The sequence below is a fragment of the Nerophis lumbriciformis genome, linkage group LG01, assembly GCF_033978685.3.
Source record: "Nerophis lumbriciformis linkage group LG01, RoL_Nlum_v2.1, whole genome shotgun sequence".
Taxonomy (NCBI): domain Eukaryota; kingdom Metazoa; phylum Chordata; class Actinopteri; order Syngnathiformes; family Syngnathidae; genus Nerophis; species Nerophis lumbriciformis.
The window spans coordinates 45,006,731-45,022,406 of record NC_084548.2 but is presented as its reverse complement, the minus strand read 5'-3'; the positions used below and the strand labels follow the sequence as shown (position 1 = coordinate 45,022,406).

Below are 15,676 nucleotides of genomic sequence, written 5' to 3'. Positions count from 1 at the left end.
CGTGACGGGCACAAAAGTCCAATAACAAAACACCACTCGGGTTCAGATCCGGGCGGCCATTCTTCCCAATCACGCCTCTCCAGGTTTCACTGTCGTTGCCAATATGAGCGTTGAAGTCCCCCAGTAGAACGAGGGAATCACCCGGGGGAGCACTCTCAAGTACTCCCTCGAGTGAATCCAAAAAGGGTGGGTACTCTGAGCTGCCGTTTGGCGCGTAAGCGCAAACAACAGTCAGGACCCGTCCCCCCACCCGAAGGCGGAGGGAAGCTACCCTCTCGTCCACCGGGTTGAACTCCAACATGCAGGCTCTGAGCCGGGGGGCAACAAGAATTGCCACCCCAGCCCGTCGCCTCTCACTGCAGGCAACGCCAGAGTGGAAGAGAGTCCAGCCCCTCTCGAGAGAACTGGTTCCAGAGCCCTTGCTGTGCGTCGAGGTGAGTCCGACTATATCCAACCGGAACTTCTCTACCTCGCGCACTAGCTCAGGCTCCTTCCCCCCCAGCGAGGTGACGTTCCACGTCCCAAGAGCTAGCTTCTGTAGCCGAGGATCGGACCGCCAAGTGCCCTGCCTTCGGCTACCGCCCAGCTCACATTGCACCCGACCTCTATGGCCCCTGCTATGGGTGGTGAGCCCATTGGAGGGGGGACCCACGTTGCCTCTTCGGGCTGTGCCCGGCCGGGCCCCATGGGGACAGGCCCGGCCACCAGGCGCTCGCCATCGTGCCCCAACTCCGGGCCTGGCTCCGGAGGGGGGCCCCGGTGACCCGCGTCCGGGCGAGGGAAATCTGAGTCTCGGTTCTTGCATTTCCATAGAAGTCTTCGAGCTGCTCTTTGTCTGATCCCTCACCTAGGACCTGTTTGTCTTGGGAGACCCTACCAGGGGGCATGGAAGCCCCCGGACAACATAGCTCCTAGGATCATTGGGACACGCAAACTCCTCTACCACGTTAAGGTGGCAGCTCAGAGAGGAGTCAATTACAAGACCAACATTTTAAATTTTTACTGTTTTGAGTGTTCACTACGCCCTGTTGATATAGTGAGTATATATAATGATATACTGTAACTATATATCAAAGTATGTATAATATATATATGTGTAAAATATAATGATAGGGTTTAACCCATAATATATATACAGTATAACCTATTATTTCCTATCCCAGTAATAAGTGTAGTAACTATACTTAACTGTTGCTAAAAAGTCCATATAACAGCTCTGAAAGCTACATTAGTATGAGCATGCAAGTTAATATCCATTATTAATATCCGTTATTTTCTTTTGCCGAATGATGTTATTAGTGATAAAATACATTTACACACTAATTTTAATGCAGCCAAAGTAAGACAACTATTTCAGATGAATAAGCCATGATGATGTCTTGGGAGTATTTAGAAATGATTGTGGCAAAAATGAGTCTAATATTGATTGTAGATGTATTACCATTGAACATATATGTTCTATACTTTTTAATTGCAAACAGATTGTTACTACAGTCTGTTAGAAATACCAAATACTCACCTGGATCTACATGTTGAGTCTGTCTCTCACCAGCAAATTCGCTGCTTGCTGGCTGAATAGATGCTGTAGTGTAAAACACTAAATGGCACAAATGTCATCTCTGCATGCATTGTAACACTAAAGTACTTTTTCTAATATGATACAAATATTACATTTATTTTGCATTTATTGATCATTTTAAAACAGATAATGGGAAGAAATTGTCCTGCAATCATATTCCAAAAGTGAAACACTTGCCGTATTTTTCAGACTATAAGTCGCAGTTTTTTTCATAGTTTGGCCGGGGGTGCGACTTATACTCAGGAGCGACTTATGTGCGAAATTATTAACACATTACCGTAAAATATAAAATAATATTATTTAGCTCATTCACGTAAGAGACTAGACGTATAAGATTTCATGGGATTTAGCGATTAGGAGTGACAGATTGTTTGGTAAACGTATAGCATGTTCTATATGTTATAGTTATTTGAATGACTCTTACCATAATATGTTACGTTAACATACCAGGCACGTTCTCAGTTGGTTATTTATGCGTCATATAACGTACACTTATTCAGCCTGTTGTTCACTATTCTTTATTTATTTTAAATTGCCTTTCAAATGTCTATTCTTGGTGTTGGGTTTTATCAAATAAATTTCCCCAAAAAATGCGACTTATACTCCAGTGCGACTTATATATGTTTTTTTCCTTCTTTTTATGAATTTTCGGCCGGTGCGACTTATACTCCAGAGCAACTTATACTCCAAAAAATACGGTATATGTTTCTTCGCGGTGAGACTCAGGTGAACACAGTTGCCTCCATTTGTAGCAGTCTCTCAATGTGCCTGTCTTTGCTGTAAATATTTTCTGATTGCATCTATATGATTGCAAATAGCATTATACCATTTAAATAATAGCTTACATTGCAGCCAAATGAGCCAATAGCCGAGCTTAAAATAAATACAGTTTAAGTTTGGGTTACTGACTTTTCCACCCCATTTTTTGATTTTTTGCTTTACAGCTGATGTATGTATACCTTCTGTTTACTTAAGAAGTTCCCCAAATTGAGCTTATAGTTATCATATGCGAACAACTCTCGCTGGTCCCTGAATAGGAATAACAGCAACAACAGCCTGTTGCTGCTGTTTTCCATATAAGAAAAGTCAAGATGCTAACGCTAAAAATAGACTAGCTGAATGTACATACATACCTCTTCTTTTAGCCTGTATTTCCTCCTTCTCCTTCCTTCGCTTTTTTAGGCCGCACTGGAAAACTTTGATGTTCCGCCTTACATCTTAAAATATTATCAATCAGATAAAATTGCTCCACTAGCTGAGGTAGGCTCCAGCACCCCCCGCGACCCCAAAAGCAGGGCCGGCCCGTGGCATAGGCCGTATAGGCAAATGCTAAGGGCGCCGTCCATCAGGGGGCACCACGCAAGTGCCACAAATGTTGGAGAGAAAAAGAAAAAAAAAGAGAAAAAAAGGTGGTACTATTATTTCTAAATACAAAAAATAATCCCACGTTAATTAAAATGCAAAGTAAAGCCTATTTAATAGAAATATTATTTGTTACAACATTTCCCCCCCCGCACGGTGCGCCCCCTCCCTTCCCGTATCATGACTCTTTTTGGACGTCACCACATCAAAAAATCAACACAAGATGTCAAAACGGCCAAAACTGTCAGGTGCCCAGGGAAGAAAAAAGAGAAAAGAAGAGGAGGAGAAACGAGAAAAGACAGAGGTAGCAAGTAGGTAACGTTAGACTACATGAAATTATTTGTCTGTTACAGAATGTGATAGTAACCTGGCTTTTTAGCATTAAGCTAATGTTACATGAGTCGGCAATTGCTAATCAATAAATAGCTAGTTCTGTTTTAACGTCGGGTTAATATTGTGGAGGGGGCTAAATTGTTATGGAAAATAATAATGTAACGTTAGGTAATTACAGTACTCCCACCTACATTCCTCTGGGACATTTGTATTAGATATTTTAAGCAGGTGTTTTTTGTTTACATTGTTATTGCCTTCTGGTTAGCTAATGTTTGCCCTGCAGGTAATAGTCACTTTTCCACCCCTTTATATATTAGGTATAGTTGTAAGTAAAAAAAAAGGTCAAAGACAAAGCTATTCGGTTTCTTGTGAGTATATACACTTCACTGCCGATGTGGGGGGGGGGGGGCGCCACCTAAAATCTTGCCTAGGGCGCCAGATTGGTTAGGGCCGGGCCTGCCAAATAGGGCCAAGCGGTAGAAAATGGATGGATGGATGGATAGTCTTCTTCGACCGTGATGCGACGTGATGCCGGTCTCCACCAGCAGTAGCAGCATTAGATCAGTCGGGTTCATGGCGCAGGTCGCAGCACGTCACATTATCATAGGTCATAGGTTTGATTGTTATTTTTTTGAAAAAAACATTACAATTTAGTGTACAGAGTGTGCATTATACAAAACCCAAAACCAGTGAAGTTGGTACGTTGTGTACATCGTAAATAAAAACAGAATACAATGATTTGCAAATCCTTTTCAACCTATAGTCAATTGAATAGACTGCAAAGACAAGATACTTAACGTTCGAACTGGAACACGTTGTTATTTTTTGCAAATATTAGCTCATTTGGAATTTGATGCCTGCAACATGTTTAAAAAAAGCTGGCACAAGTGGCAAAAAAGACTGACAACGTTGAGGAATGCTCATCAAACACTTTTTTGGAACATCCCACAGGTGAACAGGCTAATTGGGAACAGGTGGGTGCCATGATTGGGTATACAAGCAGCTTCCATGAAATGCTCAGTCATCCACAAACAAGGATGGGGCGAGGGTCACCTCTTTATGAACAAATGCGTCGAACAGTTTAAGAACAACATTTCAAGGAATTTAGGGAGTTCACCATCTACGGTCAGTAATATCATCAAAAGTTTCAGAGAATCTGGAGAAATCTCTGCACGTAAGTGATGATATTACGGACCTTCGGTCCCTCAGGCGGTACTGCATCAAAAAGTGACATCAGTGTGTAAAGGATATCACACTTCAGAAAACCACTGTCAGTGACTACAATTGGTCGCCACATCGGTAAGTGCAAGTTAAAACTCTATTATGCAAAGCGAAAGCCATTTATCAACAACACCCAGAAACGCCGCCGGCTTCGCTGGGCCCGAGCTCATCTAAGATGGACTGATGCAAAATGGAAAAGTGTTCTGTGGTCTGACGAGTCCACATTTCAAATAGTTTTTGAAAACTGTGGACGTCGTGTCCTCCGGAACAAAGAGGAAAAGAATCATCGAGGCGAAAAGTTCAAAAGCCAGCATCTGTGATGGTATGGGGGTGTTTTAGTGCCCAGAGCATGGGTAACTTACACATGTGTGAAGGCACCATTCATGCTGAAAGGTAGATACAGGTTTTGGAGCAACATATGTTGCCATAGACGCAACGTTATCATGGACGCCCCTGCTTATTTCAGCAAGACAATTCCAAGCCATGTGTTGCAACAGCGTGGCTTCTTAGTAAAAGAGTACGGGTACTAGACTGGCCTGTCTGTAGTCCAGACCTGTCTCCTATTGAAAATGTGTGGCGCAATATGAAGCCTAAAATACCACAACGGAGACCTCGGACTGTTAAACAACTTAAGCTGTATACCAAGCAAGAATGGGAAATAATTCCACCTGAAAGCTTCAAAAATTGGTCTCCTCAATTCCCAAACGTTTACTGAGTGTTGTTAAAAGGAAAGGCCATGTAACACAGTGGTAAAAATGCCCCTGTGCCAACATTTGTGCAATGTGTTGCTGCCATTACATTTTAAGTTAGTGATTATTTGCAAAAGAAAATATGTTTCTCAGTTTGAACATTAAATATATTGTCTTTGCAGTCTATTCAATTGAATATAAGTTGAAAAGGATTTGCAAATCACACAACGAGCCAACTTCACTGGTTTTGGATTTTGTATATTTCCCATTCATTGTCAATTGGTAGAAAATTACCTGAAATTCCAGGTATACCTGGAAATTTGGGAAAGGAAAAACCTTTTTTGCATTCCATATATCAATCAATCAATCTTTATTTATATAGCCCTAAATCACAAGTGTCTCAAAGGGCTGCACAAGCCACAACGACATCCTCGGTACAAAGCCCACATACGGGCAAGGAAAAACTCACCCCAGTGGGACGTCGATGTGAATGACTATGAGAAACCTTGGAGAGGACCGCATATGTGGGTAACCCCCCCCCTCTAGGGGAGACCGAAAGCAATGGATGTCGAGTGGGTCTGACATAATATTGTGAGAGTCCAGTCCATAGTGGATCCAACATAATAGTAAGAGTCCAGTCCATAGTGGGGCCAGCAGGACACCATCCCGAGCGGAGACGGGTCAGCAGCGCAGAGATGTTCCCTGCCGATGCACAGGCGAGCGGTCCACCCCGGGTCCCGACTCTGGACAGCCAGCACTTCATCCATGGCCACCGGACCTGTGCCCCCCCCCCCTCAAGGAAAAGGGGAGCAGAGGAGAAAAGAAAAGAAACGGCAGATCAACTGGTCTAACAGGGGGGCTATTTAAAGGCTAGAGTATACAAATGAGTTTTAAGATGGGACTTAAATGCTTCTACTGAGGTAGCATCTCTAATTGTTACCGGGAGGGCATTCCATAGTACTGGAGCCCGAATAGAAAACGCTCTATAGCCCGCAGACTTTTTTTGGGCTCTGGGAATCACTAATAAGCCGGAGTTCTTTGAACGCAGATTTCTTGCCGGGACATATGGTACAATACAATCGGCAAGATAGGATGGAGCTAGACGGGTGTAGTATTTTATACGTAAGTAGTAAAACCTTAAAGTCACATCTTAAGTGCACAGGAAGCCAGTGCAGGTGAGCCAGTATAGGCGTAATATGATCAAACTTTCTTGTTCTTGTCAAAAGTCTAGCAGCCGCATTTTGTACCAACTGTAATTTTTTAATGCTAGACATAGGGAGCCCCGAAAATAATACGTTACAATAGTCGAGACGAGACGTAACAAACGCATGAATAATGATCTCAGCGTCGCTAGTGGATGAAATAGAACGAATTTTAGCGATATTACGGAGATGAAAGAAGGCCGTTTTAGTAACACTCTTAATGTGTGACTCAAACGAGAGAGTTGGGTCGAAGATAATACCCAGATTCTTTACTGATTCGCCTTGTGTAATTGTTTGGTTGTCAAATGTTAAGGTGGTATTATTAAATAAATGTCGGTGTTTAGCAGGACCGATAATCAGCATTTCCGTTTTCTTGGCGTTGAGTTGCAAGAAGTTAGCGGGCATCCATTGTTTAATTTCATTAAGACACGCCTCCAGCTGACTACAATCCGGCGTGTTGGTCAGCTTTAGGGGCATGTAGAGTTGGGTGTCATCAGCATAACAATGAAAGCTAACACCGTATTTGCGTATGATGTCGCCTAGCGGCAGCATGTAAATACTAAAGAGTGCAGGGCCAAGAACCGAACCCTGAGGAACTCCGCACGTTACCTTAACATAGTCCGAGGTCACATTATTATGGGAGACGCATTGCATCCTGTCAGTAAGATAAGAGTTAAACCACGACAAAGCTAAGTCTGACATACCAATACGTGTTTTGATACGCTCTAATAAAATATTATGATCGACGGTATCGAAAGCAGCGCTAAGATCAAGAAGCAGCAACATAGATGACGCATCAGAATCCATCGTTAGCAGTAGATCATTAGTCATTTTTGCGAGGGCTGTCTCTGTAGAGTGATTTGCCCTGAAACCGGATTGAAAAGGTTCACAGAGATTGTTAGACACTAAGTGTTCATTTAGCTGCTGTGCGACAATTTTTTCGAGGATTTTCGAAATAAAGGGAAGGTGGGACACCGGTCGGTAGTTTACCATGAGGTCAGGATCAAGGTTAGGTCTTTTGAGCAGAGGATGAATAACCGCTTTCTTGAATGCTAGGGGAACAGTGCCAGAGGAAAGTGATAAGTTTATAATATTTAGCACTGATGGACCTAATAATACAAAAAGCTCCTTGATAAGTTTCCCAGGAAGTGGGTCAAGTAAACATGTTGTTTGTTTTATCCCACTTACACGCTGTAATAGTTCCTCTAATGTTATTTCATCAAAAAGAGAGAGACTATTTTGTATTGCAGTATCCGTCGTAGATACAGTTGTATCTGTGTTCATAGAACCCAGTTGTAGCTGGGATGCGTTGTCTTTAATCTCCTTTCTAATGAGTTCAATTTTCTTATTAAAGAAATTCATAAAGTCATCTGCCGAGTGGGTGGAGCTATTGGGAGGAGTCCCTTGTTGGGTTAGCGATGCTACTGTACTAAACAAAAATTTAGGGTCGTTTTTGTTGAGGCGGATGAGATTTGAGTAATATTTAGCTTTAGCTAAGGTAAGCATGCGTTTATACGATATTAAACTATCACTCCATGCTTGATGGAAAACCTCAAGCTTGGTCGCGCGCCATTTGCGTTCCAACTTTCTACATGATAATTTATGAGCTCTGGTTTCCTCTGTAAACCATGGGGTGCGCCTTTTAGGGGCCCTTTTTTGTTTTAGCGGTGCTATACTATCAATGGTTTTGCGCAGGGCATTGTCAAAGTTGTTAGTGAGGTTATCAATAGAGCCGACATAATTTGGGAATGGTGCCATTACCGAAGGCAGTAGGTCAGCAAGAGTCATCGTTGTGGCGGCATTAATGTTGCGGCTGCTATAGCAGTTATTATTATTATTAGTTTGTTGACAATGAGTCAGAACTTCGAATTTTATAAGGTAATGATCGGACATTACTTTAGTATACGGGAGTACCATAACTTTGGAGGTGGTGACACCCCTGGTGATATATCGGAAGAGCAGTGTGGGTGGATGGTTGAAAGTTCTGAATCGGGTTAAAAAAAATCCTAAACATTTTTAGAATTTACGCCGGGCATTGTAGAACTATAAATATGCTTGTCCATTCATTTGAATGGGAATTTCCTAGAAATTTTGGAATTTCGGAAAAAACAAACATTTTTTAAAATGTAGATAATACCACAATTGTCCTCAATGATATGAATGGGTTGGTGTTGGAATTTTTCAAAACGGTTGAAAACTGTTGCCGTAGTAACAGTTTGAATTTGAATTGGTATTTTGTAATTCCTGGAATTTCGGGAAAACCGAGAATTTTCATGAAAAAGATAATTTTTTTGTCCCAAATAGGAGGAAGGTTTTGAAGGTTGAATGGTCAAAAACGGTTGAAAAATGTGGACTCTGAAAACTTTCCAGGAAGAAGTGAAAATAGGGCTTTGGAAAACCGGGAATTCTGAGAATTCCCTGAATTCTATGAACTTGGTGAGTGGAGTGTGTGGATGGTGGAACAGTTCGAATTGGTTGGGAAATGTGGTAATTGTGCAAGTTTGATAAATGGTCCATTGAATTTCAATAGAAAAATGTCCCGGTAATCTGGGATATTTAAAAAAAATGTTTTTGGGGAGCTCACGATTCCCGGTCGAGCCGAACGTTTTGATATTGGAATGGTTCTTATCGGATGAAAACTGTGGGCTCTGGAGCGCGCCAAACTTTTGCGGTGGAATAATGCTTGGGCATTCACACAATAATACAATATATGCATATTTGCTGATTTGTTTTTGAAATGACATGACACTTATTTGCAGGCCCAACAGACCTGAGTATGAAGTCCGTCACTCCAAACTCCTCCAGCTCCAACAGCCACGGTCAGGGAGGCGGCGGCGGTGGAGCGTCAGCCCAGCTCAGTCCTCCGGAGGTCACGGCGGTGAGGCAGCTCATTGCCGGTTACCGGGAGTCGGCGGCCTTCCTTCTTCGCTCGGCAGATGAGCTAGAGAACCTAATCCTGCAGCAGAATTGAGCTCAAAACCGACCCAAACCGCAGCCTGTCCGTCTACACATGTAAATATGTCACACTGACATGCACATCTTGGACAGACGGGAGTGGTTCTGCCAAGCACAGCAGGTCCTGTAAGGTACCTTTACTCATCTCACACAATTATTTATGCATTTGGTTCCCTTTGACCTCAGTGCTCTGTCTTGCTTACACCGCCACGACCCCCATTTGTCTCAGGAAATAATATTTTGCGTGGAAAACTCATCTGCTTGTCCATCTAGTGGAGCAGGACTTTGATTAGCATTGCTGTGCAAAAGTTTGCCGTCTTTCTGTTATAAAACACACGTGTAGAATATCCTGTACAGTGGCATGAGTTGATTGGGTGATCTACTCCACACTGGTACTACGTTTCCAACTCTTTCCATAAATAATTAGTCCCTTGATAAATCGCTGCTAAATTGCCTGCCTACTTTTTGGACCATTTTAGTCGTCTCTCCAAGCTGCGTGGTCAAAACTAATGCTGTCAAATAATTCATTTTTTTAAATAAGATTAATCACACTTTTACATTTGGGATTAATCATGATTAATGACAGATTACTTGATTTAAAAAACCTCAATATTTGGACACAAATTTTATTTTATTGTCAGAATGTCATACAAGATTTTTTTTTAATGGTTCCTTGCATGCAAGTCATTTATTTTCTCAAAACTTGGCAACAGTTTAATCTAAAGCCTCGTCTGGATTTATTTTCAAGCGACATTTTCCAGCGAGCACGCTAATTGGAGTCTCGTCATTCATTTTTGCACTGACGCATGCATTGACCGGATCATTGGGCTCCAAGTAAATTCTGTGATTAATCTGTGCATATACATGATTAATGCGATACTTTTGGGGGATTCATCACACGAGTTAACTCGTTATTTTTGACAGCCCTAGTCAAAACATTACCTCGTTCTCTGAGACTAGAGACTCTGACCCTGGCTGGGCAATGAAGCCTGAATATGAGTTGATATGAGATCATGAAAATCTGTCAGGGAAAAAAAGAGATTAATATATTGTTTAATGTCAACAGACGAAGGTGCAATATTGATGATAATCAGTAATGGTGTACTTTTGAAGGCAAAAACGGGGAGTATTTCACCGCAATCCTCTCCTGTCCTAACTGTTATAAAATGTTATAATCCAATGCAGCATTGTAGTCAATGTCAATGTTTTCTGTTGTGAATAACATGTATCATTAACTCACAGATCTACAGAAGGTAGACATAGAGTGCCATGACTGACCTGTTGTTGATCTGTCACTTTTCCCACTGTAATACTGATTGATTACTTTTTGTTGAGGCGACTGTAGACGTCCACGCGGCTTTACCGGATGATACTCAGATAGCCCCTCCACCCCTCCCCGCATCTCTTTGGACCTGCCCTATGCCCTCTCATCACCACATTCCTCATCGATGTTTGAAACCTCGCAAGAGACAATCTTTGACAAAGATGTAACGACATCTCAGTTTACGCTCTCTGCTGTCTGTGTGCATGTGTGTGTGTGTTTCTGTGAGTGTGTGTGTGCGTGCGGGGGTCTGATGGCACACAGAGTGCTCAAACCAGATGGAGAGCACATAGTCTCACACTTTTGACGGTGAGTAACTCAGCACAGACATGGGTGTTAAGTATGTTGTTGAGGTTTTAAATGTTTTATTAAGTATGATTGTGGTTTGATTTAAAGTGTCTTTGTGACCCATTTTGTACATGAATCTGTGATGACTTCTTCAGTCACTCAGCACATTCCAAACAAAGACTCTCCAAGCAGCCACCTTGGCTTGCACCTTACAAAGATTAGAGAGATATATTTCTTTATTTATCACAAGTCTGTCATCAGAGCGTCACACACACACGTCATCGCCATGCCAGCATCCCAGTTGCATTTCGAGTGTAATCTCTATGAACTATTGCAAGTTTGGAAGCACTTTATAGCTCAGGATTAAGGAAACACAAACATAGTGATACGTGAGAGTGTCTTTACCTCCAAGTCATGATGGTCACTAGTCAATCACAAGCAGCTTTACAGCTCCTCAGCGGGGCGGTCTGCCAATTCACATGTGTGCAGCTCAAGTAACCCTGATGTGCGCTGGTGTCTTCCTCGTCTCCTAATTTATTTATTTTTTCAGTTTTTTGCCATGCAGCTCACAATCCCAGACCCCCTCACTCCAACTTTTGCTTGCTGATTTGTAAAGTGGATGTTAAGCAACATTGTGTGCTGGAGTTTGTGTGATCAACAACCATTTCGTTGTTGTCGGTTTCATTTGTTTTCTATTTGATTTTTTTTATTAATGATGCCCAATGGATCATCTATTTGTATTGACTGGACAATGTAATAATCTATTGGTGTTGATGAAATGCCCTGGTAGCTTGTGGATTGCTAAAGTGGTCAGATAAATGTACTGTATAGCTGTACAAAGAGTGATAAAAGATGTTTTGAAGTGTTCTTTTTCTGTGGGTACGGCACTGTTTAAAAAAAAAAAAAAAATCAAAGTGGTTTAAGCCCTTGCCTGTTTTAACTTATCATTTGGTGGTGGTCTGTAATGCTATTGTTATTTATATGATTTCATGGTTGCCTCTCCTGCACTAATAAGACTGTAGCTCGGTGCATGGGGGGTGTACTGTACACCTGTGTGAAACTTTGTATTCCCCTCCCTCCAGTTTTGGACTCAGTGAAAGTGTGATGTTTACATGTACAGTTTTTCAGAATATGTTTCTTTTACACTAAATGTTCAAGAGGATTTTCCCACTCACCTGTTCCCCTTATTTGCATTCACACACCCTGACGGTCTTCTTTTTTCTGCTCGAAGTGCAACTCACCTGGTCAAAGGTTGCCATGACACATGGTTGTGGGTACCTGGGCGAATAGAGTTGGTGAAAGAGAACATCACAGGTGTATCAAAGATAATTACAACTTAAATCAAATACTCGTGTGGCCTGTAGGAGGTGAGTAGGTACATTTTTAAAACACAAGTGCTCGGAAAACTTCTCTTAAACCCATCTGGTATCTTGAACGGTACACGTCCTTGGTAACATATAAGCCATTCCCCTCTCCTGGCCTTTACGGGGAACCCATAAACCTCAGGAAATACTCAATCTCCAAGTGGAGTTTGTATCCACTGATTTCCTCTGCAATGAGACTGAAATCGCTAACACAAAAAACCATGACCATTTATATAGAGATGTCTATTGTTTTGTACATTTATCATTGTGATTTGGCAGTGGATCTTTTTCCAGTACATGTGACTTAATATTTTGATTATGTTGGAGTGTTTATAGATATAGATATTTATTATTATATGTGGAAATACAAAAAAAAAAAAAAAAAGGTTGAAGCTGTTTCATTTGTATGTTTCATGCAAAACTGTCCAGGTGAAACTCGTACATATCACTAAGGGGGGACCTGTGTTTGTGTGGAAAATAGCGCTTGTTCAGTGTTGCATCAACGCTATGGGGGAAAAATACATCAATGGTTTACCAACACAGTTGAAAGACTCTCCTCTTCTCCTGAGATGTCAGTAATTGAATAAAATAGTGCGATGAGCTATCAAAGTGCAACCTTGCTTCCATTTTTATTCACCTCTTTTATTCACATTTTTAGAAAGCTTATAGGACCAGGGACCGTGGTATTCCTTTTACTTCTGTAACCCTGATATTTTCTATCTTACCAGTCTAGGAGGTTGACTATTTTTGTTGTCTTCCTTGCTGAAAACACCACAACAACAGTTCAGGCCTGACTCACGTTAGTCACGCTTAGCAACACTCGAGATGTGACATTCACCAACCAGTTGATTCTTTTGAACGGCTCTTTTAAGTGAACTGTAATATCTGATTCGCAGTTGCAGGTCAATTGTTTGCAAATCATTGTATATCCATATTGCCCAGGCATGTGCGAGCCACCCGACTTGACAGAAAAATGATTCAAAGTCAAAAGAACCGTAGCAGCATGGATTCCCTTTTCTGAGTAATTTTTTTTAATGGGGAGAGGTGCATGGGGAGAGAGTCCGGGCTTCTCTGCTTAGGCTGCTGCCCCCGCGACCCAACCTTGGATAAGCGGAAAATGATGGATGGATGGATGTTCTTCTGTGGATTTGTAAATGAGTTCAGGTAGGGTGGTACAATTTTGCATTCACATTTTAATCTTGTCTTATTTTTTATTGTAGTTTTGTTATTTTATAAATACTAATAGGCATACATTTGATGTATTATTTGTATTTATATATTTTTAGGGCTGCAACGAATAATCGATTAGAAAAAGCTTTCATTTATATTCTGTTGCTTTGAGTCATCGTTTAGTAAAATCAGGACTGCGTGGAGTTCCCAGAACTTTAAACATGCGGACAGAGTGGTTGTGTGTGGGGGCCATAATCTATGAGGGGCCGTTAGGGACATTATTCAGAATTACCTCTTACATACACTACTGAAATGCTCTCACACAAACAACTGAAATCTTTTTCTTTTATACACACTACTGAAACACTCTTATAAACACTACTGAAATGCTCTTACATACACAACTGAAATGCTCTCACATAAACAACTGAAATCTTTTTCTTTTATACACACTACTGAAACACTCTTATAAACACTACTGAAACACTCTTATAAACACTACTGAAATGCTCTTACATACACTACTGAAACACTCTTATAAACACTACTGAAACACTCTTATAAACACTACTGAAACACTCTTATAAACACTACTGAAACGCTCTTATAAACACTACTGAAACACTCTTACATAAACTACTGAACCACTCTTATAAACACTACTGAAACACTCTTACATACACTACTGAAACACTCTTATAAACACTACTGAAACACTCTTACATACACTACTGAAACACTCTTACATACACTACTGAAACACTCTTATAAACACTACTGAAACACTCTTATAAACACTACTGAAATGTTTTTGTCTCACGCACACACACGCACACACACCTGGAATTATTTTTCACTAGTATGTATAAACGGATTTCACCTGTGTGTGTGTGTGCTTTTTACACGTGCGTGTGAGAGACAACAATTTCAGTAGTATGTGTGCAAAGATTTCAGTTATGTGTATGAGCGCATCTTACCAGTGTGTATGCAAGCATCTACTAGTGTGTGTGAGCGATGTTGCATTCCGGTTCCGGTCACCAATAATCCCCGCCCCTTTTCAGACAGGGTTTTTTTTTTTTTTTTAAAGCCAAGTTGTTGACAAAATGTCTGCGGACAAGTAGCTTAACCGAGGTGGGAGCTCCACTTCATAATTTGAGGGCTTCAGCGGAGAATATAAGAACACTTTCAATGCAACAAGGGTCGCCCCTGCAGGACGCGGCACCTGAGCGGCCACACAGGTGTCTTTCTTCTCCCGACAGCCAAGCAGCCTGGAGCAAATGTTACCTTGCGAGTTTACACTGCAGCATCATCAAGTGCAACGTTTCAGTTCATGGACATCGAAGCAAGAGGAGGAAAAGGTGATTAGACATTATTTATTTCTAAATGATTGTAGAATCACACGAAATGTAAGGCGACATGACATTGTAGTGAGCTACAATGGTAACATGTCGAAATGTGAGTCACGTCGTGGTACGTCAGTAGCTGATCAAATACTAATGATAATGGATTACATTTATTTAGCGCTTTTCTATCGACTTGATAAGGGGTCCCCAAACTACGGCCCGCGGGCCGGTTACTGCTTGCCAAAGTCCAACATCCGGTTCGCTGGAGAAAAAAAATGTTGTATTATTATTTTCAATCTGTCTTTTCTAATCCATATTTTGGTGTCCCCTAGCCGCTCAGGCTAATCATATTGTCTAAAAATGCATTTCCCTGTATGACTTATATCGTCTTAGCTGTTTTCATGTGATCTGATTGTTACATTCTTATTTCAGAGTCACCACGCAGCTGCATGACCATTTCAACAAAGACGGAATAAACAACCTCTGGATTCATGGAACTTCTCTGCACACAAATATATTAATTGGAATATTCAATAAATTTCACATAGAAACATTGTGATTATTATTTTCAACAGTGTGTTGAAAACAACCTTTTTTGGCTCAGAAAGGTTCCTTATGTCTTATTATTCATATGCTTTCAATACTTGTCGGTGTGTAATTCCAGACATAGATGTAAACATTAATGAGACAACAATGAACATTTTTCAACAAGTGAACCCACTTGAAAATGATGGCAACTATGGAATAGACATTTTCACTTCAATTCTGCACTTTATTCAGTGAACATGGGAATTATAAGGTTTGTTAAAATGTTTTCTTCACTTGTGCAGTGTATTCTGCAAATGAACA

General features: G+C 41.2%; 1 protein-coding gene across 3 annotated transcripts in view; it reads left to right on the top strand.

Annotated features, from left to right (window-relative positions):
• The window catches only part of nol4la (nucleolar protein 4-like a), a 45,694-nt gene extending 30,316 nt beyond the window's left edge, over window positions 1–15,378 (top strand). For all 3 annotated transcript variants that reach the window (XM_061983708.1, XM_061983699.1, XM_061983692.1), the window contains 2 exons: window positions 9,146–14,842; window positions 15,260–15,378. In XM_061983708.1, coding sequence (XP_061839692.1) covers window positions 9,146–9,357 — 212 coding nt within the window. In that variant the 3' untranslated portion in view covers window positions 9,358–14,842; window positions 15,260–15,378. The remainder of the gene's footprint in view (window positions 1–9,145; window positions 14,843–15,259) is intronic.
• Window positions 15,379–15,676: the final 298 nt, after the last annotated feature.